The sequence below is a fragment of the Sorex fumeus genome, unplaced genomic scaffold, assembly GCF_029834395.1.
Source record: "Sorex fumeus unplaced genomic scaffold, SorFum_2.1 ptg000037l, whole genome shotgun sequence".
Lineage (NCBI taxonomy): Eukaryota > Metazoa > Chordata > Mammalia > Eulipotyphla > Soricidae > Sorex > Sorex fumeus.
In genome coordinates, this window is record NW_026606094.1 from 39,180,094 (window position 1) to 39,206,200 (window position 26,107).

At 40.1% G+C, this 26,107-nt stretch overlaps 1 protein-coding gene across 17 annotated transcripts in view; it reads left to right on the top strand.

Moving 5' to 3' along the window:
• The window catches only part of ADAM22 (ADAM metallopeptidase domain 22), a 264,012-nt gene that overhangs the window by 25,722 nt on the left and 212,183 nt on the right, over positions 1–26,107 (top strand). For all 17 annotated transcript variants that reach the window (XM_056118006.1, XM_056118007.1, XM_056118009.1 and 14 more), the window contains exon 3: positions 24,007–24,083. In XM_056118006.1, the coding sequence (XP_055973981.1) occupies positions 24,007–24,083 (77 nt within the window). The remainder of the gene's footprint in view (positions 1–24,006; positions 24,084–26,107) is intronic.

The following is a 26,107-nucleotide window of genomic DNA, read 5'->3' on the forward strand; positions in this document are numbered from 1 at the left end:
GTGTTGATGGGAGGGAAATTGAGGACACTGGTGCTGGGAAATGTTCACTGGTGAAGGAATGGGTGTTGGAACAGTGTATAACTGAAACCTAACCATAAGCATGTTCACAACTGTACATCTCGTGATGATTCAATAAAAAATAAAAACAAATACCTGCTCCCCGCCATGACAGTGCTCTGGGTTGCCACCCTCAAATGCCTCCTCCAGCTTCTGACTCACCATGAACCCAGAGGCACACATACAGATCTCAGAACCCAGGGGCTTCTGGCAGAATCCCTCTAGGTTATTACTAAAATATCAGAAATCCAAATTCACGTGGCCACACGACATCATATGCTCTTCATAATCAGCAATAGAAAACAAATTATCTAATGATGTCTTTGTGGCAGGTCTGAATGTTGGGGAAAATTCCAAATAACAATGTTGGTTCTTTTGTCATAATATTGAATGTGATCAACATAGAGAGAGAGAGTAAAGTGAAAATCTGCCACACAGGCGGGGGTGGGGGGCTGGAGGGGGGGTATACTGGTGTTCTTGGTGGTGGAAAATGTGCACTTGTGAAGGGACAGGTGTTTGATCATTGTATGACCGACTGAGACTTGAAGTGAAAGGCTTTGTGACTGTTCTCACAGTGATTCAAAAAAAAAGACAAAAAAATAAAAGAAATAAACTTCATGAATTAAAAGCCCACCTTTATTTATTTTTTTAATTTTTTTATTTTATTTTATTTTTTTTATAATTTATTTCTTTATTGAATCACTGTGGGAAAAGTTACAGAGCTTTCAGGTTTAGGTCTCAGTCATGTAAATATCAAACACATTTTCCTTTACCAATACTTATTTTTAACCGCGAACCCCAATAGAACCCCACCTCCCACCCCTCCCAATTCCTGTGAGGCAGATTAGTTCTAGTTAATACTCTATCTACTTTGGCTAGATACATTGTTTCAATAGAAGATGCACAATTATTGTTTAGAGTTTACGACCCCCCCCCAATCAGACATGCTGAAACAGCATTGTGAAATGATTTGCTTTCTACAACTTGGTTTAAGAATAAAATGATGTCGCGTGGCCGCTATTGCGGCTGCACGGTTTTGGATTTCTGCTATTTTATTTATTAACCCTGGAAGAATTTCTATTAAAAGTTAGATAGTTAAGAGATTGGTTTCTGTGCTCTGGGGCCGTGGCCGTGCCGGAGAGCCACTCGTGGGGGGCAGCTGGCAACCTCGGTCGGGCGTGAAGGACGGCCCATTACGCCCCCCTTCCCATGAGGTCCCTGCCATACCCACCACCCCCGGCTCAAACCTGCTGTCCACAAGGCTCCCATGCAGCCGCCATCTTTCTTTCCAGAGAGGAGCGGGCGAGCGGGTCAACGCCCTTTCCCCTCCAGGCAGGCTTGGTGGCGCGGTTTAACACATAGTCCATTTGCTTTTCTGGTCCAAGTGGGTGGCTCTCTGTGCTAAGTCCTTGTGCCTCCGGGGCCGTGGCCGTGCCGGAGAGCCGCTCGTGGGGGGCAGCTGGCGACCTCGGTCGGGTGTGGGGGACGGCCCACAAAGCCCCCCTTCCCATGAGGTCCCTGCTGCTCCCGCCAACCCCGGCTCAAACCTGCTGTCCACAAGGCTCCCGTGCGGCCGCCATCTTTCTTTCCAGAGAGGAGCGGGCGGGCCGGTCAACACCCTTTCCCCTCCGGGCAGGCTTGGTGGCGCGGTTTAACACATAGTCCATTTGCTTTTCTGCTCCAAGCGGGTGGCTCTCTGTGATAAGTCCTTGTGCCTCCGGGGCCGTGGCAGTGCCGGAGAGCCGCTCGTGGGGGGCAGCTGGCGACCTCGGTCAGGCGTGGGGGACGGCCCAGAATGCCCCCCTTCCCATGAGGTCCCTGCCACTCCCGCCACCCCTGGCTCAAACCTGCTGTCCACAAGGCTCCTGTGCGGCCGCCATCTTTCTTTCCAGAGAGGAGCCAAAAGCCCACCTTTAAAGTCACTAGATAATGACGCAAATTTTGCCAGCACTTAATTTGCCATCCTGAGATTTTGCAGCCATAAAATGGGAATAAGTGGAAAGACAACAAACTGTGGGAATTAAACAAGATAATATAAATAGAGCTTTTAAACTGAGCATTTTGGCCTATAGTACTAGCTCAAAAATGTTAGGTATTAAATTTGTCTCATCATTGTCACTTTTTCAGTACAAAATTGGTTTCTAGTTTCTTGTGTATAAATCAGTGCATTTCTCTGATTATTTTCATAAAATATTCACTAAGAGTAGAATAATTTGAGTGCTGGTACTAATTATGGCTTCTAGGTTTGATCTTACTAAATTTTCCCCTTGGGAATTAGAAAAATCAGATTTCTTATCTTCCCATCCCCTGACCCCCTCTTCCCCACACACATAATTTAAGAATCACGTAGGCATTGTTCTTAAAAATGAGTGAGTAGCAGTGCAGCTTTTTTACTGGGACATCTCTGCATCTGTGCATTAGTTGAAACCACAGAAACTCTGGGCTCTGCAAAGGGTTGTTTTCAACTCGGAAGAAAGATGCAAAGAAATATGTAAAGATAGCCAGTGAAGGAGATAAAAAGCTGGATTCATATTTCTGTAGCAACTGACTATTAGAATCTCCATATTATTTTTAGTGAAATTAGAGGCTGTGTGGTGCTGGGGATTATACTTGGGCCTCCTGTATGTAAAGGATGCACTCCTGCCCTTTAAGTAATCTACAGTTTTCCTTAGCACAGATTTGTTAGATATGATTCATATACCATGAAATTTATCCTGTTAAGTCAGGGTAGGCATGCATAATACAGGGATTAAGACACTTGTTTTGCACACAACCAATCCTGGTTTGATTCAAACATATCGTCCCATAGCATTGCCAGGAGCACAGATCTAGGTATAAGTCTGAGCATAGACTAGTATGAATCAAAAAATAAAAATAAAATTCAGAAATTGGTTTGTAATGTAACTTTTAGTAAGATATTTTCTTATTTGCACTGTATTGATAGCACAGCAGTAGGGCGTTTGCCTTGCACGCAGCCAACATGGCCGACCCAAGTTCGATTCCTCCGCCCCTCTCGGAGAGTCCGGCAAGCTACCGAGAGTATCTCGCCCACACGGCAGGGCCTGGCAAGCTCCCCGTGACGTGACGTATTCGATATGCCAAACACAGTAACAACAAAGTCTCCAATGGAGACGTTACTGGGCCCTGCTCGAGCACTTTATTGATACCATTAGAAACTTGTTGTGTTCACTTATATCCTTTGCTTACTCTTTTGTTGACATAACTGGGTCCTGCACTAGACATAGCTTTAACTCAGAAGAAGAACTTATATTTTATTCTAGTGAGTTTCCATATTTAATAAATATTTCAACACTTAATCAACCATGTGTTCCTGAATTTCCAACAATTTTCAACAAACAGTCCTTCCAAAAGCTGTTATTTCAAAGCTAATTGTATTATTTCTCTTTTTCAAGAAGTAATTAGGTTAGAAGAAATCCGTATGCTTTTATTTTAGTATCATATGCTCATTGTTGAACGTGTTCAGGAAGGGAAAGCTCCAAGAGATAGTGGTAAGAGGGCTGTGTGTTGCATGCATGTGTGTTCTGTGTTTCAAGTCTTTTCAGGGGATCTGTATCTATGGGGCCAATAGGTCAGTTTTAGTTCTTATATTTGACTTGGTGAGAAAAACAGCTCCACTTTACTCTGTGCTTTCTGGCCCAGTACAGTTGAGTATTTTATTTGTGTTTGAGCTATTAGTCATTCTTTTTTTGTAGCTCCTATTCTCTGTAGCATATTTTCATCAGGCCTAGAGTCTCTTGATGTCTCTCCTTGTCATCCTTTCTTTTAATATGGAGGAACTGAGAAGATTGCAAATATTTATTTAATAGACTTTGATTCTTGTTCCTTTTGTTAGGAAGTTTAAATTTACTATCTTTTAAAGGGATATACATGACTGATACTGTCTGGCAGTATCTGGTAACCTGGGTACACGGAGCCAATTCTGATGCAGTGTATGACTGATGTTCCATAAACACGGCCTACAGGATGATGGCCCTGTAGACAATCTTATTCAGGAAATGATTGTGTAGGAGCAAATGAAATGCAGTATATGCAGGACTAGGGCAGGTGGTAAGTGGGAGGCAAAAGTTTAGATTAATGGTTGCATGGTGAAGATTGGTATAAGCAGAAACAAAGTTATTTGTCTAAATTCCATAGATGTCAGCATTCTACATTCCAACATTGCCAGTTATTTATCTAGATTCCAAAAGTGTCAGTGTCCTACATTCTAAGCCCAGACACCAGTAATTGCCAATCATTAATCTATAATAATATCTGAGAAATGTCAGCCCCTGTCCAGGTCCTGAGAGCATTCTTACAGGTCAGCTAGTCCAGCTGGTTTCAGAGCTTTTCCAACAGGAACTCTAATGCATGATAAGCTGTCAGTACCTGTATGCAAAGCATAATTCCCAAGAGGAAAAAGAGAGAGAGAGAGAGCATGAGAGCAAAAAAGAGAGAGAGAAAGAGAGAGGGAGGAAGGGAGAGAGGGAGGGAGGGAGAGAGAGAAGAAAAGAAAGAGAAGAGAGAAGAAAAGTGTCAGACGTAGAGGCATTCTAGTGGAAAAAATGGGGACATTTGTTTTTTGGCCACACCCAGAGGGTACTTGGAAGGTAGTCACTTCCAAGTCACAAGGGGAAGCAAGAACAATTCTAACTTCCGGATGTAACACAAAACTTGGTTAACATAAACTTAGACTTCTGCTGCTCATGATGGGGTTGTATTCATTTTGCACATGTTCAGTACCGTGATTTTCATTGACCAGATGGAAAAGCAGAGGCATAGAGAAATCACATAATTTGCCTATATTTATTCAGTTTGCGAAGGGGTCAGGTAGGATTAAAATGTGAAATTTTATTTTAGAATCTGGCATCTCAGTAACCCCCCTATAAGCTTTTTCTAAGTAACTACTCACAGATTTAAAGTAGAGGGAAAACTGTTTTAATGCAAAGTAGTTTTTCACTAAACTATATTAGTGGCTTGTATCGTACGCAGCCTTTCTGTTGGGGAGACAGTGTACCTTCATGAAAGTGTGCTGTGGTTCTCAAGGATTCTGGTGTTCATAGCAAGGGTTTTGCATGTGGTGGTGGAGGAGGATGGGGAGGTAGAGGTAGATGCTACCAGGAAAGCCAGAGAAAGACAAAACTCACTGGTTGGTGGCCTTGTGCGTAGGCTGCTGTCTTGGGGAGCATCTCAATGAGGAGGCAGAAACTCAGTGGGGGTAGTGCAGATTGACAAAGTACACACTTCTCTGAATTGAATATATTCTCCTAGGGTTTCATTTAATAAATTAATTGGAAAGTCAACGCTGTGTTACTTTCTAAGTACTCATTTGCAGCCTAGGGTCAGGAATCTGACTCAGCAGTTGCCTTGTATGTGTGAGACCCTGAGTTCAATTTTCTGGCACCACAGGGGGTTTGGGGGAGACCATTTTTCAAGTGTTATTCATTCTGAGCAACAGTAAGTAGAAAATCTAACATAAAATGGATAGAAAAAAGAACTGTGCTCAGTCTTCCCCCCAAAAAAACCTTTGTAAAAGAGAATCAGGATGTCTTATAAGAAGCTTTTCTTTAACCCAGCATGTCAAATGCCCACAGATCTCATTAAACTTGCCTAGTTTGAGGCAGTTTGCCCAAGTAAAGGCAGCAAGAAGAGAACTGGTTTATTCAGCTGTCTATCACACATGTGAGCACTGTGGAGGCATAGGCCTAGGAGGGAATGTGGAGAACAGATTAATGCCCTGCATCTATCTGCAGTTCTTTTTGTTACAGTGAGAGCTTAAGCAGAGGAGGGGAAATATATGACAGAGACAAAGGATTTTTAAAAATTTAAACATTCTAATTTACAAAGTTGTTCACAATACAGCTGTTTCAGGCATTCAGTGTTTCAACACCAACCCACCTGAGTATGACCTTCCCTCCACCAATATGCCCAGTTTCCTCTCCCTCTCATCATAGCAGGTACAAAGTTTCATTATGTTGCTTGTTACAGCAAAATGGCAAATGGAATTATCAGAAAATAGATCAATGAAAATCAGTTGGTGATAATTCTTATATCTCACAATGGTATTACTAAAGTTGTCTGTCTGAGGATTTACTGAACTGATTGAGGTTGATTCAGCCTTTTGTATTATTGTTTTTGCTCATTAAGCTTGGTGGGCTTCCCATTAAATTTTCTATGCTCCTACTGGGCTGTTAATGCTGTGAAATATGGGGGAGATGTCACACAGCCACATATGCAGCCAACACTCCAAGACCTATGTAGCTGGCTGTTTGTATGGAAGAGGAGGTTGGGTTTGATGGCTGCTGGGTCTCTGTGGAAGGGAGGGGAATCTGTCCATCCCCATTCGGAAAGAGATCTCAGCATTTTCTTTCTTTTTTTATTTATCTCAGCATTTTCAACCCAGAAACAGATCTACCTGGGATTTTTTGACAGCTTGGATTTTCTGTGAGATTAATTTTGGAGCTGGACCAATTATTTGTAGGAGGAGGTTGGATGTGGCAGTGGCTGGGCTTCTCTGGAATAGAGGGGAACATATCCATCCCCATTCCGAAAGCTTGAGTTTTCAGCCCCAAGATCCATCTACCTGAGATGATTTGGTGGCTTGACTTCTTTTTCCCAGGATTAAGGATTTTATCTTTTATATTCAGACAGAAGGTAATAAAAGTAAAAATTTCTGAAATGATACTGCCCACCTTCCCTCCCTTTTTCCCTCCCTTCCTTCCTTTCCGGTGCTTAGGGCTTACTCCTGACTCTGTGCTCAAGGATTACTCCTTATGGTGCTTGGGGGACCATTTGCAGTTCTGGGAACTGAATCTAGGTCAGCTGCATGCAAAGCAAGGACCTTGCCCCTGTACTATATTTTGGACCCATTTATTACTTTCTTTCTAAAATGAAGATCTGTTAAAGAGCAAAGGGAGAATCTATGTGTAATTCTTCCTTGATACCAGTAAACATGTTAGCTGGTCTAGGGTAAAAGACTCATCAGCAATAGTCTGTAGCCTAGTTTGCTCTTTTTATTCTGGCTTTACGGAGTTGGATTTGCCAGCAGTAGTTTCCATATTTCAAGTAATAATGTTTTGCAGGCTTTTAGTCAACTACAAGCATCTTTGGGGGGAGGGGATTGGGGTGGAGCTTAGGCCACACCTGGCTGTGCTCAGGGATTACTCCTGACTCTATGCCGAGGTATCACATTTAATGGTGCTCTGGGGAACCATATGGGTGCCAGGGATTGAATCCGGGTCGGTCATGTGCAAACACCGTATTGCTGAACTATCCTCTGACCCTGCAGCTACAAGCTTTTAATTCCATTAAGTTATGCACATGTACCCACAAGCGATAGCACAGTGGATAGGGCGTTTGCCTTGAACACAGCCAACACGGCCGACCCGAGTTCGATTCCTCCGCCCCTCTTGGAGAGTCCGGGAAGCTACTGAGAGTCTCTCACCTGCATGGCAAAGCCTAGCAAGCTTTCCGTGGCATATTTGATATGCCAAACACAGTAACAAGTCTCACAATGTTACTGGGCCTGCTCAAGCAAATCGATGAACAACGGGAGGACAGTGACAGTGACCTACACACATGCATATGTGAGCATTACTAATTGTACAATGGATAATGTGACTTGATTAGTTGATTTTTTGAGACTCTTAATAACAATATCTTAGAAATGCATTATTATTATCACTGTTACTATTATTTTGGTTTTAGGACCATACCCAGTGATGCTGAGGGCTTATTCCTGGCTTTACACTCAGGGATCACTCCTGGCAGGTTTAGGAGAGTATGTGGGATGATGCCAGGAATTGAACTAGGCTTGGCCCTGCTCGCTGTCTGGCTCTCACTCTAGCTCCACAGAATTGTTTGCTTTTAGATATTGTTTGCCATTATGTGTATACACACATACACATACATATATGTGTATATATATAGGCACACTAATCTCTAAGAACATGAAATTCTATAAAATAATATGAGACTGACACCCAAGGACAGTAGAGACAGGGCCAAGAATATTGCTCCATGGTTGATAGTCTGCCTCATTAGCTGGGGGGAGAAGGCAGCTGGGTTAAAGAAGGGATCACTAAGTCAATGATGGTTGGAGGAATCTTTCAGGATGGGAGATGTGTGCTGAAAATAGATAAAGGACCAAACGTGATAGCCTCTCAATATCTGTATTGCAAAACATAATGCCGAAAAGTAGAGAGAGAGAGTATGGGGGAATTTGTCTGCCATAGAGTTAGGGGGAGGGGTGGATTAGTGGGGAGGGATACTAGGGATATTGGTGGTGGAAAATGTGCACTTGTGGAGAGAATGGGTGTTCGATCATTGTGTGACTGAAACTCAAACATGAAAGGTTTGTGACTGTATCTCATCGTTACTTAATAAAAAAAAGCGTATGTAATTCTGAGATATGGTTACTATGTAAGAGTAAACATAAATATGTTACAATATATAAGTAAAACACACCTATATATGTATACATATATGTATGTATATATTTGGGGTGAGGGGAGCTGCAGGCTTCCAGAATTGCTTTGTAGCCACTCCTGTCAGGCTTGAAGGTCTCATGCTCAGGTCCAGTGATGTATCACCGCTTGGGTCCAGTGCTGCTGGGGGCCAGCATACCTTGGTGGTACTAAAGAAACCACCAGGGCCATACCTAATTGGTTCTCAGGGGCTGAGGGGAGGAATCCTGGGATGCCAGGCCATGCTTGCAAGGTATGTGCTCCAACCCTTTGAATTATCTCCCTGATGAGATATTAATGCATATAAATGGCATAATATATATAATTGCATATATGTGCATATACAAGAAATGGGCTGGGAGCGATAGCACAGCAGGTAGGGAATTTGCCTTGCACGTGGCCGACCCGGGTTCGATTTCTCTGTCCCTCTTGGAGAGCCCAGCAAGCTACCAAGAGTATCCCACCCGCACAGCAGAGCCCAGCAAGCTCCTCGTGGCATATTCGATATGCCAAAAACAGTACCAACAAGTCTCACAATGGAAATGTTACTGATGCCCACTTGAACAAATCGATGAACAATGGGAGGATAGTTCTACAGTGCTACAGTGCGCTCTCTCTATGTGTATGTGTGTGTGTGTGAAGGTGTTAAGGGGTTGGGCCACATCCTGAAGTTTGTAGGTACTTAGGGGCTACTCTTAGATCTGTGCTTAAGAGATCACTCCTGGTGATGCTCAGGGACCATGTGGTGCCAGGGATCAAATCAGGATTGTCTGAATGCAGCACAAGTGCTTTACTTCCTCTACTATCTCTCTAGCCCATTTATAGTATATTTTTAAAACTCATTGAGGAAAAGAATTAGGAGACAAGATTAATCTCTTTATTGCATAGACTAATAGTGACTTGTAGTAAGTAATAGAAGTATAATTTTTTTTTTTTTTGTGAAACACCATGAGGTACAGTTGTAGATTTACAATTTTTTGTGCTTGGGTTTCGATTATACAATGATCAGATACCCATCCCTCCACCAGTGCCCATTTTCCACCACCATGGATAATATCCCCCCCACCCCCATCCCCCCATCCCCCCATCCCCCCATCCCCCCCTGCCTCTGTGGCAGGGCTATCCCCTGTGTTCTCTCTCTCCTTTTGGGTGTTGTGGTCTGCAAAAGAGGCATTGAGTGGCAAACATGTTCAGTCCATAGTCTACTTTCGACATGCATCTCCCCTCCTGGGAGGATCCTCCAAACACCCTTTATTTGTTGCTCCCTTCTCTATCTGAACTGCCCCTTCCCCTAGAATTCCCGGCTGGCCTCTAAGCCATGGAGGAATCCTCCTGGTACTGATGTCAGCTATTCTTGGGTATTAATCTCATATTTTGTTACTTTATATCCCCCAGATGAATGCAATCTTTCTATGTCTATCCCTCTCTTTCTGACTCATTTCGCTTAGCATGATAAGAAGTATAAATATTTTCTAGCATTTCTTTCATTACCCTAGTCTGACTGGTTAATTTCATTATTTAGTTATCCTTTAGAATTTTTCTAGAAACTGCAAAAAATTGTCTCATTTAATTTCCTTAGATTCAGATGTTTTTGAAATCATAAAAAAAAACGAGAGACTGTATACAAGATACATATAATGCTGCAGTGTATACAACAAAATTGTTCTTATTTGGTATTCATATTTTCTCTTAAACATTAATTGTTGATGAAGTTTTTTTAAAAATTTAATTTAAGGGCAAGGTGTTACCTTGAAAGCAGCATGGAAATATGGAGATGCCAGGAGGTAGTTTGTGGAAGTCTTTTAATTTAAGAATTTTGGGGACATATTCATATTACATCTCACATCAGTTTCTTATGATGTTCCAAACATGTGAACATTGAAAGACTCCCTACATTTTGATACTTGCTATGGTTTCCTTGGAGATGACATTATCTGCCCCTGCCCCCTCTTGCCCCTTCACACACACACATTTACATATTTTTTAGAAAGGGATCTGGTCCTTTAATTTTTTTTTCTTTTTTGTCTTTGGACCTCATCTGACTGTGCTCACGGGCTTACTCCTGGCTCTGTGCTCAGAAATCACTCTGGGTGGGCTCAAGGGACCATTTATGGAGCCATCTGTAGAACTCAGGTCTGCTGTGTGTCACCCTTTCAGCTATACTATCTCTCAGGCCCCTGAATCTTTAAGTTTGTGTGCATCTCCAGTTGGTCTGCCCATTATGTATCTATGATAAGAAACTCCTCTATGATTTTATAGTTTTAGTCTTTATTATAACAAAGAAAAAAAGGCTTCTAGCCCAAATGAATTTGTTGATCAGTTAAAAGTGCTATGGAACTTCTTGGTGCCAGCTTTTCATCAGAGAATATTATTGCTATTTCTGACTTTTTTTCTTTTTTCGGAAACTTGGAGTTGCTATTTTCATGGAAGTATGCCTCTGATGCACCTAATAGCCACAGAAGGAAGATGAAATGAAAAAGACGAACAAACACACTCCATTGGCATAATAAAACTGGGTGAAGGGACTGTCAGAGTGAGGAACTCATCATTCTTTGTTCTTTTACTTAGACTGATCTACTTTAGCTGTTACTTCCTGAAGATATTCACCTGACTGGCAGAGGCAATCTTTATTCCAGGGCTGCTGTCATTCACTGATGTATTTATTAGTTTTGGGGATTGAACTCAGAGCCTTGCACATAAAAGGTGTGTTCTGTACACCGGAGACAAACCCTTATCTACAAGGCTGCTTTTAAAATAATATAATTTATCATTTTAGAATGATGAAATGAAATTTTAAAATGAGAGGTAGTATAGGGGGTGAGGTGCTTGCCTTGTGTGTAGCCAACCTCAGTTCAGGCCCCTGGCTATTTTTTAGAGCTGGACCATTTCTTTGAAAAATAGATGAATTATGTATTTTCCTTCTCTCCTCCAATCTTTTCACCTCTCTTTTATTTAGCTTTCAATAGTTACACATTCTTTGAAGGAAAGAATTACATACTCTTCCAAAAATAAAACTTTCCAAGTATTCTCACAGCATTCTATAATGGGTGGTTATGGTGGAATTGAGTCCATGAGAAACCATCATCAATAATATTGCACACCAATAAATAAAGTAAAATAAAAAAGTAACAATTCTATTTCACATATAGGGGAGTAACAAGCATAAAAAGTTTTAATCACATCATTCCAAATTAAATTAATCAAACATCAAGTCAGTCCTGGTGCCAGGAAAGTCTCTCATCTCCTTTGTTGCCAAAATTCTCTACTATTCAGGAAGAACATCAGTTTTCCAGGTTTTTGCATATGAGGGGTTTTGTCAGCCGATTTTGTTGCATCCAAATCTTCAAGTTTCTTGTACTCAGTCTTAATTACAACTCTATATAACTACATACTGTACTGTTCTCAGATTGCTAAAGCTTTAAGGTCTGCTTTGACTTTCAAGTTTATGTGAGTAAGCATTTTTCTTGTTCAGGTCTTACATTGAAGACCTAGTAATAGGCAGTTAATGGCCAAGATGATGGAAAGACTGATTTATCAGAAGATAGATAGAGCATAAATAAGTAATGAGGCTGTCTGATTTCCTGAATAGAGATGAAAAAATTCGAGCTGATGCTGTTCTTTACATAGTATCTCTCAGACGCCTATACGTTGGAGGAAAAGCCATTGGAGAGAAAGCCTATGGCCTCCTAGAACCTAGAGATATGAGAATTTTCAGTGATATCAGATCTGGAAACACAGAAAGACCAATTTAGAAATGCTGCTCAAGAGCTCATATTTTCACAAGACCTCCATTTTATTTTGTTCCGTATTTAATTTTACCCTAGGGCTTTAGTAAAAGAGATCCTAATGATATTATCGCTGTACTGGAATTGTATGTCTCCAAATAAAAACAATCATATTAGTTATAAATTTTGTCATACTAAAGTCAACAGCAAGAACTAGAAGTTGAATTAAAGAGTAAATTCAAATAAAGAAGGATTCTTTGAGAATTGGCGATATGCTAAACTCACAAGGTAGCTCTTTAAAATTAATACTGTGATGGACAGGAGAGATAGTTCACAGGGCTGAGCATATGATTTGCATGCAGAAGGCCTGGTTTTGATCCCCAGCATCTCATGTTCCCCTGAGTAGCTTCTGAGCATCATTGAATGTGGTCAAAACACAAACATAAAACCTAAAATAAAACAAAAGATTATAGTCATGCTGTAATTTATTGATCTTTTTCTTTATTTAGAAACTACAGCCAGAAGTGGCTAAGTGGTAAAGTATATGCTTTAAAAGCATGATGCCCTGAATTTGAGCTTGATGCCCTACCTACACCCCTACATTACATAAAGTGTGTTGAGAGTCTACTCTGAGAGTCAGAATGCTAAGGCTCTGGTAGAGATGTTTCAGAAAACCTTTGCTTATTTTGCAGGGAGATGCCAATAGATAAATTCTATCTCCCTCCTTTGTTGCTTCTCCAACTCTTCTCTGAGAAGAGAAAACACTTTTCTTGTTCAGGCCTTACATTTGAAGACCTATTGAAAACAAAATACTGGGTCCAATTTTTGTCCCTTCACTGATTCTTCTCCCCAGAGTGCTCCCACTGCACTATTAGCATAGGGAGCACCTTCATAGTCCTTTATAATGCTTTATAGAGTGAGCTTCTATTGTATCTAGTGTGAATAAAAGTTATTGGACCATAAGATATATTTTTTTTAGTGGCTCCCCCTTGAAAACTTATTGTCAGGACCAGAGTATTGTAGGTATTGTAGGTAGGGTGCATTCCTTGCACCAGGCTAATGCAGATTCAATCTTCAGCACCACATATGGTCCCTCGAGTCTGCCAGAAGTGATTCCTTAGAGCAGAGCCAGGGGTAAGCTCCGAGAATTACTGGGTGTGGCTCTACCCCAAAACAAAATAACAAAAAAAAATTCTTGACTGTGTTCTGGAGACCATATGTGTACCAGGGATGCAAAGCAAGATCCTATCCCTATACTGTCTCTCCGGCACATGGGTCCCCTTTTTGATGGTCAGTTTTCTGGATACAGGAACCATGTCTAACTCTTAATTTTATTTCCAGGATATGATTTATTTTCTGGGTCATGGCCTGTATTTCACAAAGTTTGAATGTACTGTAACTTACCCAAGGAATAAACCTACAAAGTGTGTATTATTAGTATTGGTTTTTAGAGACAAGAACTCTGAGTTCAGAAGCATTCAGGCATTTGCCCTAGTTCCAGTAGGGTGGAACACCCAGAATCAATCCTAGTTCTGGCTGATTGTAAAGAGTGTGCTTTTTTTTTTGTTTTGTTTTAACATTCCCTGCTGTCAGACATTGGTTACTGTAATACTGAAGACAGAAAACTGAATTATAAGAACAGTTTGGATAAACAAAATGTATAATTTAAATGACAACTTATGAAAACTAGGTATGATTGAGTTGACCAAATGTAAGTGGAATATATGTTTAATACAGATACAGAAATATAAGAGATATATTAATATATTTGTGTGTGTATGAGGTCACACTCAGAAGTCCTCAGGAATTATTCCTGGCTCTTCACTCTGGGATTTCTCCTGGCGAGCTCGGCGGACCATATGGAGTGCTGAGAATTGATCTTGGGTTGCCTATGTGCAAGGCAAATACACTCTTCACTGTACTATGGCTTAGGCCCCATAGTCTCAGTATCTTAACTCTTGCAACTAGACTAATAATTTCCTGATATGCTCACAAATGAGGGATCTTAATGTTAATAGATAAATGGTTTCTGTCCCCTGTGCTGTTTAGTTAGAGGTTTTCAAAATATAGTAGAATAATCACAGTAATGTTGTGATGATTTTGCTTTTATAATGTAGAAAAGGGATAATATACAAAACATTATTGATGTATATTTATGTGTATGTATGGATATATACATATATATCCACATGGGCTGGAGTGATAGCACAGCAGTAGGACATTTGCCTTGCATGCGGCCGACCCGACGGACCCGGGTTCAATTCTTCCGCCCCTCTCGGAGAGCCTGGCAAGCTACTGAGAGTATCTCGCCTGCATGACAAAGCCTGGTGAGCTACTCATGACGTATTCAATATGCCAAACACAGTAACAACAAGTCTTACAATGGAGACGTTACTGGGCCCGCTCGAGCAAATCGATGAACAACGGGAGGACAGTGACAGTGATATATAGTACATATATACATACAATTGGAAAAACGAAAAGGCAGTGTTTTCCGTTGTTTTTCTGAGCTCCTTATGCACCCTTAACAGTTACATTCTAAGTTCCTTATCAGAGAAATTATAAAACTCTATAATTATTGTGAATAAAATTTTTATTTCAAAAAATATTTTTGAACCCTGATCTCTTGCATACAAGGTATACGCTTTGCCATTGAGTCATTTCCTTAGCACAGTATTTTTAGTTTTTTTTATTTGTTTTTGCATGGTGCAGAGAAGCTATTCCTGACTTTTTGTTCAGCAGACCATGTGATTCCAGGGAGATATATAGGGTCGGCTCCGTGCCTTAAGCCCTGTACCATCTTCCCTAACCCTCCAGTATTTTAAAATTGAAATTAATGTATTAGATCTCAAGCTTTTATGACATTTTCTTTTTAGAACCAGGTTGAGGGTCTGGAGCCATAGTACAGAGGGTAGGGCATTTGCCTGGCATGTGGCTGACCCAGTTCCATCCCAGACATTCCATATGGTTCCCCAAGCATTGTCAGGACTAATTCCTGAGTGCAGATCCAGGAGTAACCTCTGAGCATTTCCAGGTGTGGCTCCAAAACCATAAACAAACAAACAAAACCCAACAGGTTAAAGCATTTCGCAGGCAATTAGGATACTAAATAGTTAAGGATTCTGTTACATACTTTAAAAATTTCTATTTAGTAATTTTAATTGCTTTCACAGTTACCATGTTGCACAATGTTATTGACAGATTATATTCCTACTCCCTTGATATGTATTGATTGATTTGTTATTGAGGTTGGGCTCAATTAAAATCCAGCTACCTTTTCTTCTTGTATCAAAGTTCTGATTCTACCATGAACATTTTAATGTCACTTTTAAATATGATCATGAATAAGACAACTGTAAAAAGTTCATTATTATTTGCTTGGGGATATGTAGACTGATCGTGGTTCATTGGCTCTAGAAGATGTGAATTAAAAATAGGCTGCCAGGAAGCAAAATGCATATGAAACATGGGAGTTATGTTGACTTCATTTTTAAATCTCAGCTATTATCCTGTAATAAACAGTCTCCAATCTGAGTGTTGTATCAGGTTTTTCTGTTCCTATAATTCTATAATTCAATTTTAAAATTAAAGCTATCCACTTGTAACTATGTTGATTTATTAATTCTTCTTGCCACCTGGATGGTAATTGTGTATCTCTGCATTTTTTTTCTCAGTCTTTTGTTTCACAGTTTCTATAAAAGTCAGCCTCGCTGCTTTCTAAAGGATTGCAGCACACACATTTTATCAAGCCAATGTAATTTTTCACAACAAAGATGAATTTCTACATCTACTTTAAATTACAGTTCTCAGTTTTTAAGGTTGTAATCAAATTGGCCTTAGAACATGTGTTGTGTCAGATGTGGGAATGTTAACGACTTTACGGATGAAAACAGTTCTAAAGATTTTTTTATGGTTGATTTTCTTTTTATATGCTCTAAAAATGCTCCTTTGAGCATTATCATGACTCTAAAAGATTCTATTACAATAATTACTCTTCAGAACCCAATAAAACCTCCAAGCACTTCAAGCTGTTGGATAAAAGCAAGGATGAGGCAGGATAGGAAAGGCATGCCAGGAGGTGGATTTTGTGCTATCAGTTATTGTGATTTTGAAAAATAAAATTTGCCTACATTGACATCAATTTCTGTATTTGTAAATAAGTGTGTTGTGTTATATGGTCCCCAAGACTCGATCAATATTCTGAGCAATAGAAAGTGATGGACCTATGGTTTTTAAAAATATAATAAATTGTTCTTTATAATTTGAAAAACCGGATTTCTGAAAAATTGTGCTTTTCTTATCTCGAAGACTCATTGACACCTTTAATCTTAAAAGCAGTTCTCTTTAGCAATAACTGCATGGTACCTACCTGCTTGCAAATAAAAGGGGAAAATTTATATTATATTAGTTCTCTCTTCTCAAACATTTTCTTTTTCTTGGAAGTATGAGGAGGGAAGACCTGCGGAATAGAGGTGGCATAGGGACAGTATTGGAGGATCACAGGCCCTTTGGTAGAATGCAATAACTTTTGCATCAATACCATAAACTTTAACACTATGGTAACTCTATTTACATAAGCTACAATAAAATAAAAATAAGGAGGTAAGATCTAGAATTAACATTGTGACAGCATTTCTAGCATTTTTCGTTGTACTAATTGACTAATTATTAATATAGATGATTTAATGTGATTTTATACTTAGTTTTTTTATTTTTCCAAGATAAATGGAAGGAGTAAATATATTTTCCTCTTTGGCCTACTTGCTAAGTTGGATTTGTGGGAAGTTGAGCTCCTGAATTATAATAGACCACCCAGAATGAAATGAAGCCATATTTTAATGATTACCACTGAAAGTTTGGCTTGGCTGTGAAGTCTTATGTTTAGAATTTTCTCTTTATAGTCACATGGGTGTCATCCATGGATGAAAGTGGCATAGAACCCTGGTGCAGTCAACTCTTTATTGGAGCTGCTTTCTGAGCCTTTGTGTTCCACTGCTTCTGTAACCTATTACCACACTGTAATGTGGCAAAACATTAAAAAAATAAAATTCATTTTCTTAAAGCTCTATGAGAAAGTTTACAAGGCTAAAATTAAGTCTTGGCAGTACTGTGCTTTTTCTGAAGAATCAAAGGGCATATCATTCCTGTCTTACCCTGTTTCTAAAGGTGGGCAGATTTCTTTGACCTCCTCCTCACTTTGTTATGACTACTTCCATCAAGATGGAGCCTTTACCCACTGACTTTCAGATACCTCTGGTCATATAAGGACTGATATGTTTCAGTTGAGTTTACTGAATCACTACATCTGGATAGTTCAGAGCATGATCTCATCTCAAGCCACTGAATTTTTTTTTAATTTTTATTAGTGAAACACCATGAGGTACAGTTGTAGACTCACAAATTTTTGTGCTTGGGTTTCAGTTATACAATGCTTGAATACCCGTCCTTCCACCAGTGCCCATTCTCCACCACCACTGATCCCAGTATCCCTCCTACCCCCCACCCCCACCCCCATCCCACCCAGCCTCTGTGGCAGGGCACTCCCTTTTGTTCTCTCTCTCCTTTTGAGTGCTGTGGTTTGCAAAAGAGACATTGAAGCCACTGAATTTTTATCGTGTTTGAAAAGTCCATTTTGTGATAGTATGTTTGTGGGTTCCAGAGGTTATGAAGTTTTGGCATCTTAAGGGATTTGATTCAGGGATAATTCCTGACATTGCTCTGGGGACCATATGGGATGCTGTTGATTGAATTTAGTCAGCCATGTATAAGGCAAATATTCTACCTGCTGTACTATTGTTCCAGCCCTAGGACAACCTTTATTAGAACAGAAACATGGTATATCACTACCTTGTCCATAAAATTAAAATAACTTTCCCTGTAAAATTTCCAGCATTTGGTAGACGATCAGAAGATGAATGTTGTTTGAATCCATCTTTATCTATTGAGTCCATCTTTATGCAGTGTAAGGAAGACTGCCTGTAATATTTTATTACCATTCTTTGGGACTACATTAAACTAAAAATCTTCTATACCTCAAAAGAAACAGTGACCAAGAAACAAAGACAGCCCATAAATTAGAAAAAATGTTAACCCAACACCCATCTGATAGATAGGGGGTTAATATCAAAAATATACAAGGCACTGGTAGACCTTTACAGGAAAAAAACCAATCCAGTCAAAAAATGGGGAGAAGAAAGGAACAGAAACTTTCTCAAAAAAGAAATTTAAATGGCCAAAAGACACATGAAAAATGCTCTATGTCACTAATTAGCAGGGAGATTTAAATCAAAACAATAATGAGATAACATCACACATCACAGAGACTATCGCACATACAAATGAACAAAACCAACCAGTGCTGGTGTGGATAAGGGGAGAAAGAGACCTTAATTCATTGCTGGTGGGAATGATGAATGGTCCAGCCGTTTTGGAAAACAATATGGACATTCCTCAAAAAACTAGAAATTGAGCTTCCATTTGACACAGCAATACCTCTTCTGGGAATATACTCTGGGGGCCCAAAAACACACAGCAGAAATACAATCTGCACTTTGATGTTCACTGCAGCACTATTCACAATAACCAGAATATGGAAACAACTTGAGTGCACGAGAACAGATGTATGTGTGCTAGTTTTTGTGATATGTGATGATATCTCATTGTTGTTTTGATTTGCATCTCCCTGCTAATTAGTGATATAGAGCATTTTTCATGTGTCTTTTGGCCATATAACGATACATGCTGTCATTGGATTTTCTCTTGAATTTAAGTAATTGATTTATCTTTGGAAATGGTGAGATCAATAAAAGAAAATACCAGATGTAAGATAAAAACAGAGTTAAAACAAATAAAATGAGGTCATGAAATTTTCCTATAAATGGATAGAGTTGGAGAGTATCATGCTTAGTGAAATGAGTCAGAAGGAGAGGGACAGGTATAGAATGACTGCATTTATTTGTGGGATGTAAAGAACAGTCTGAAACTAATATCAAAGGCTAGGGAAAATGGGCCAGGGGGGCTGGTCAATGGTTGGTCAGTGTTGTGGGAGATGGAGGGTAGTTAAGACAGGGGGGATCCATTATGCCTAAAATGAGAGAGAGAAGTAGAAAGAGCGAGGAGAAAGTTGCCTGCTATACAGGCCGGCAGGGGTAGGGATAGGTGGGAAACTGGGGACACCCATGCAGGAAAATTACACTGAGGAAGGAATGGATGTTGGAACATTTTATGAATGAAATGCAACCATGAACAATTTTGCAGTGCTCTATCTCATGGTGGGGCTGGAGCGATGGCACAGCGGTAGGGCGTTTGCCTTGCACACAGTCAACATGGCCGACCCGAGTTCAATTCCTCCGCCCCTATCAGAGAGCCCGGCAAGCTACTGAGAGTACCTCACCCGCACAGCAAAGCCTGGCAAGCTCTCCGTGACGTATTCGATATACCAAACACAGTAACAAGTCTCACGATGGAGATGTTACTGGGCCTGCTCGAGCAAATCGATGAATAACGGGAGGACCGTGACCGTAACTCTATCTCACGGTGACTCAATAAAAATAAAAAAATTTAAAAAAAATTCCCATTCTCATTACTATTGAAAACGCAGACACATTTTACTAAACATCAACAATACATGCTGTCATTGAATTTTCTCTTGAATTTAAGTAATGGATTTATCTTTGGAAATGGTGAGATCAATAAAATAAAATACCAGATGTAAGATAAAAACACAGTTAAAACAAATATAAGAATTAGAATTGATGCGAATTGCATCTCTCATGTGCCAAAAAATATTATCTTGATTCAAACTGTAATCATGATGCCAAAATGTGACCTCTGCCATGTTCACCACAATAAATGCTGAGAAAGCATAGAGGGGAGAGAGATTCATTCCAATCAAGTTATCAATTCAGGTAAGCAGAGCTATTTATAATCAGGCTCTTCCCAAAATATGGTTGTAGTAGAGAGACTACAAATACTCAGAAGTAATGAAGTTGAGAACTGGTCTTTATTAGGAAGTATATCACTGTAGGAGGTTCTGGTAGGGGAGAGGATAGGGCATTTTAGGGATAAAGGGGATACACTGGGACAATGAGTTGACATTGGAATGTTTTATGCATGAAACCCCACCATTGCCAGTATTGTAAATCATAGTGCCTACAAGAAAATTTAAAAATAGTTGTTGGCACTTCAGGAAACTATATAAGCTTTTTGAAAAAGAAAGAAATTATCTGCCCATAGACATGGTGTTAAGAACAACCCTTATGAAAGAACTGAATTTTGATTGGCAGGCAATGTGGAGCTGTTCCCTTGTTCACTTATGAACATCAGGTAATTGATAAACCTTTAGGCAAGTCAGTCCAACTGGAATGACTTACTGATGCTGGTCAGTACTGAGGCTATGATGATATATTGGACTACATTGAGGAGAGGAGATTGTAAATGGTTGGGACAATTCCACTAAACAGTATGAACCATTTGAATGGTGCTCTCCAATTTTTTTAAAAGCTTCTTTTAATTGTTTACAGGCTGGAGCAATAGCACAGCGGATAGGGCATTTGCCTTGCATGTGGTCAACCCAGGTTCGATTCCTACACCCCTCTCAGAGAGCCTGGCAAGCTACTGAGACTATCTTACCCACACGACAAACCCTGGCAAGCTCCCTGTGATGTATTTGATATGCCAAAAACAGTAACAACAAGTCTCACAATTTCTTGTGAGACTTTACTGGGGCCCACTCAAGCAAATCGATGAACGATGGGAGGATAGTGCTTTATCATTTACAACAGCTTTATTCATAAACTTCATTGCCTAAATTTGGAAGAAACCCATATGCATCCCCCCTTTTTATTGATTCACCATGAGATACAGCCACAAAGCTTTCATGCCTGAGTCTTGATCACGCAATCATCAAACACCCATCCCTTCACCAGTACACACCTTCCACCACCAAAATCCCCAACATTCCCCCTCCCCATCCCATTCCCTTCACCTGCCTGTGTGGCAGACAACCTGCACAATACTCTTTCTTAAGTCTGGCTACACTCGACATTTTGATACCACCACCACTCAAACCTGCTGAAAAGGCAACACTAGACAATCTGTTTTATATTGCTTGTTATGAATAAAATATAATGTCACGTAGCCGTGTCATGGCTGCACACTCTAAGAATTCTAACATTTTAATAATTAGGGTCTGGAGAGATCTCCGCAGGGACCTGCTTGGTTTAGTGATTCGTGTGTGTGTCTCTGGATCATGGCCGTCTGGGAGCTCAAGTAGCTGGTAGCCATTAATGGGCATCATCCCAGAGTCCCATCGGGGCTGGGGGAAGGAGACAGGCCAGCTCCTCCCCTTCCAATGAGGCCTGGCATTTGCTGCTACTGCCAACCTGTACCTGGCGCTTTTGTTGAGTTCTAAAAGATGGTGGCCACAGGGATTCCTAGGGGGCAGACGGAGGGATGGCACCTGCACCAATCTGGAGTATCCTGACGAAAGTGGCCCATTACAAAGTCTGGAGGCATCTCTGCAGCAAGCTGATTGCTTCTGAGATTTGTGTATGTTTCTCTCCAAATTTTTTATGTTGAAGCCCTAACCCCTAATAAGACTACATTTGGAAACAGGACCTCTAGAGGTAATTAAGTTTAAGTGGTGATTGGGATATGTTAGAAACAGCTCTCCACCGCAGTTATTACAGAAATGTAAAAGTAGAAGATATTTTTATATTTTTTAAAGTTTTACTATTGGGGCTGGAGACAGTACGACAGTTTTTGTCTTGCATGTGGCTAATCGTGTTCAATTCCTGGCACTACATATACTTCTTTGCATACTGCCAAAGTGATCTCTGTGCAGAGAGCTGGGGACCAGTCCTGAACACCACTGGCTATACTCCCCCACTCCCTGCCAAAACTCCAAACTAAAAGTTTTATTATTAATTTTATGTTTTATCGTATATCATCATCGTCATCATCATCATCATATCATCATCATCATCATCATCATCATCATCATCATCAGCTCTCTTTTTGCCTCCATCCTAATCATCTATTTACCCTCTTTTATTATAGCTAAGAATGAAGTTTTCTGTGTGTAAAAGTCCCAAGATGATTGAAGTATCTTTCATGCTCCACAGAATCCTAGAATGTTCTTTCCTAAGATGTGCTGGTTCTCAGGAAGCAGCCATACCATCTGCCTCTACATAAATGCAGTGTTTTTCATTTCTAAAACAGTGTTTGTTCCTACTATTAAAGTTCTATATGTTTATATTAGAAGATTTGACTACTGTAGAAATATATCTGTCATTGTCACTGTCACTGTCTTCCCGTTGTTCATTGATTTGCTCGAAAAGGGCCCAGTAACATTGTGAGACTTGTTACTGTTTGGCATATCTAATATGTCATGGGTAGCTTGCAAGAATTTGTCATGGAAATATATAAACAAAAAAATAAAGAACTTCATACTTTTGTTCTTATATGGTCTTGTTAATATTGGGGTGTCAAATGTAGTAAATAATTTTTCTTCTTGCTTTTAGTTAATGCACAATTATTTATTATATTAAGCAGTAATATTAAATAGGTAACACTTTAATTTTTAAAGTTTAAAATCTCTTATAAACTTTTTTAATTTGTTTTTTGGGCCACAACTGGCAGTTCTTAGGGCTTACTAGTGTTTTTGTGCTCAGGAATTACTCCTGACAGGGCTTGGAGGACCATATTGGATACCGGGGATCAAACCTGGGTGGACTCATGTGCAAGGCAAGCACCCTATTTGCTGTGCTGTCACTATGGCCCCATCCTATGGGTTTTAAAAAAATTGGGGGCATACCCAGTAGTGCACAGGGGGTTAGGAGGAATTAAGGATCATGCAGTGCTGGGGATTAAACTAGGGCTTCTCACATGCAAAGCGTTTGCTCTAGCCCCTTGACCATATTCCCAACAATAGGTTTTTTTTTTTTCTCTTCTGGATTTTCTTTGAGAATTCCTGGATTGACCAAAGAAATAGTGATTTTTACATACTTTGCATGTAAGAGCCCTAAGTTTGATCCCCGGCACGACAGATCCCTCAAGCATCACTGGAGTGGCCTCCGAACACTGAGCTAGGTGTATTTCCTGAGCAGCACCAGGAGTTTCTCCAAAAATAAAAAAGACCTCTCTACAAAAAAAACAGAAATTTTTTTGTTGTTGTTGTATTTGGACCATACCTGGCTGTGTTCAGGGCTTCTCCCTGGTTTAGTTCTCAGGGATCACTGCTGGAAATGCTCAGGGACCATATGGAGTGCCAGGGACCAAACCCAGTACCCCTACTGGCTGTAATATTTATCTCTCTGACCCCAAACCCTGAACAATTAAAGTATGAAATAGAAGCTTATTTTTTTTTCAAAAAAGGTGTATATCATATTCACAACAATATTTAATTCTTGGATTGATGTATTTTTCTGTATTTTTAAAAATGAACAGAGTTTAAATAAGCTAGTCATTTAATATTATTAAAAATGATTAAAGTGCAGTCCTGAAATATATTGTGTCTTGAGATAAACCAGAAACCTAGGGACATTGCCATATCTGGTTGGTTGGCACTTTACTTCAGATTGGTAAATGCTTGACATCAAAGAAGGCTCAGAATTTTCTTTGTCTTCATTTACTCCCTGTGTTGAATTGGTTTTCTAATTATGGTATTGTAAACCTATGTGAACGATCTTAAGATATGCTTACCTTTGAATGCTGTAACTGAATGATAAATGTTTTTTTTTTTTGTCTTTTTAAAATTGCAGTTGACTCATGTTGCCCAGGCAAGCTTCCAGGTTGATGCCTTTGGAACATCATTTATTCTGGATGTCACGCTAAATCAGTAAGTCTGTTGAGCTGCACTATCTTTTGAATACACTTTTCTGTCTTTCTCTAAGGTTTTGTTTCTTATTATATTTTACTTCATATTTCAAAATTGGTAAAAAATACACTTAAAACTGTAGCAATATTGACTAAGTATGAAAATAATAGGAAATGGATATCTATTTGAAATTGAATGATGGAAACAAATTTGAAGTTGGAAAATGGAGACGCGAAGCAGGCTTTGTGGTGTGTGTGCTGTTGGAGCTCTGTGTACATGAAACTGTCATGATCAGTAGTAGAAACAGGGAAAAGATGAGAAAATACAGGGTAGGATTTGCAATTATATTTTATACAATAATATATGTACCTAAGAGAAAATGAGTATCACTAGATTCTGAAAATTATACAAAAAATCATATAAAAAATGTCTTTTTTGTTTATTTCTTTGGCCACACTCAGTGGTATTCAAGGCTTACTCCTGGCTCTGTGCTTAGGGATCACTCATGGTGGGCTCCGGGTACCCTATAGGGTATCGGGGATCAAGCCCAGATCTGGTGCAAGGCAAGTGCCTGAATCATAGTACTATTACTCTGGTCCCTTGTGAGTTTCCAAAGAAAGTTTCCCAGGGGCACTCAGGTCTCGAGTGTTCAGTGGCTGAGAACTGTTCCCTTAGCTGGCCCATGGCAGTGGACAGACGAAGAACCTGGAATGGAGAAACTAGACCCCAGACCGGTCAGTAGACTATTTCTCTCTCCTCCCCAATCTCTCCCCTTACAACATAATTGTCATTGTAGTTTTGTTCATAGTTCCAGTCATTATAGTTCTATCATCCTAGTCTCCTCGTAGACCTCAAAAGTCCTCTACCTCATTATAGCTTCTCATTATATCTTCCGTGTCTTGTCATAGTCCATAGTCCTTTCTTTCTCCTTACAGTATAGTTACATGGCAATCATGAAGGGTGGAGGTACACATAGGTGGGGTTGAACATTGTTGTAACAACAGACAGGTAAAGCCACTCCTTCAGGGGAAGTTCTAGGAGATTAACTCAAGGGCAAAATCTCATCTGAGGGTTCAGCACTCCAGATAACTAGGAGATCTGCTCAAGGGAGGGATCCCATGTAGGGTGTATAGCTTTCTTCTTTCCTCAGATAGTAATCCATTTAAACAATTATAGTAAATTTACTTCTTATATTATTTCTGGGCTGGAGTGATAGCACAGCGGTAGGGCATTTGCCTTGCACGCAGCCAACATGGCTGACCCGAGCTCGATTCCTCCGCCCCTCTTGGAGAGCCTGGAAAGCTACCGAGAGTATCTCGCCCGCATGGCAGAGCCTGGCATGCTACCCGTGATTTATTCGATATGCCAAACACAGTAACAACAAAGTCTCCAATGGAGACGTTACTGGGCCTGCTTGAGCAAATCAATGAACAACGGGAGGACAGTGACAGTGATTATTTCTAGTCATTTTGTACGAACACAGTAAGAGATATATTAAGCTTAAAGGTTGGCTCTTCCTGGGGACATCTTGCTATATATTCTAGACTACAGTCCTCAGATAATTAGGTTATTCTATCCTAACAGCAACAAGGTCCTTATTCAGTTACTTCTTTTTGGGTCATGACAGAGATTGTTCCATGACCATTCTCTTAACTTGTTATACTTCTTATGGCACTTAGATTGTCCCTTTCCGATGCCAGGGTAGCTTACAGCTTGCCCTGGGTCCATCCAGTCCCTTTGTTGGGATCCTTCTTTTGGGGGTGCTGGGAAGTAAAAGCAACTGAGGTTTAATTCAGGTAAATATGATAGATGCCCAGTAGAAAACATTACATGGAGTCAGTTAACTCCCATGTACAAAAGCATAATCAACTGTTTTCCTGTGTCTATACAAAAAGAACATTGCTAAACCATGCAAGTGACATAAAGGAAAGAGAAAAGCAATATAGGATTATTAGTGCTTGATGGAATTGGGTGTGCCTCAGGGGCACTGTTGTGTGAGTAATCCAATAAACTTAAACTCCCTTCGGGAGGAGCAAAGACAACCC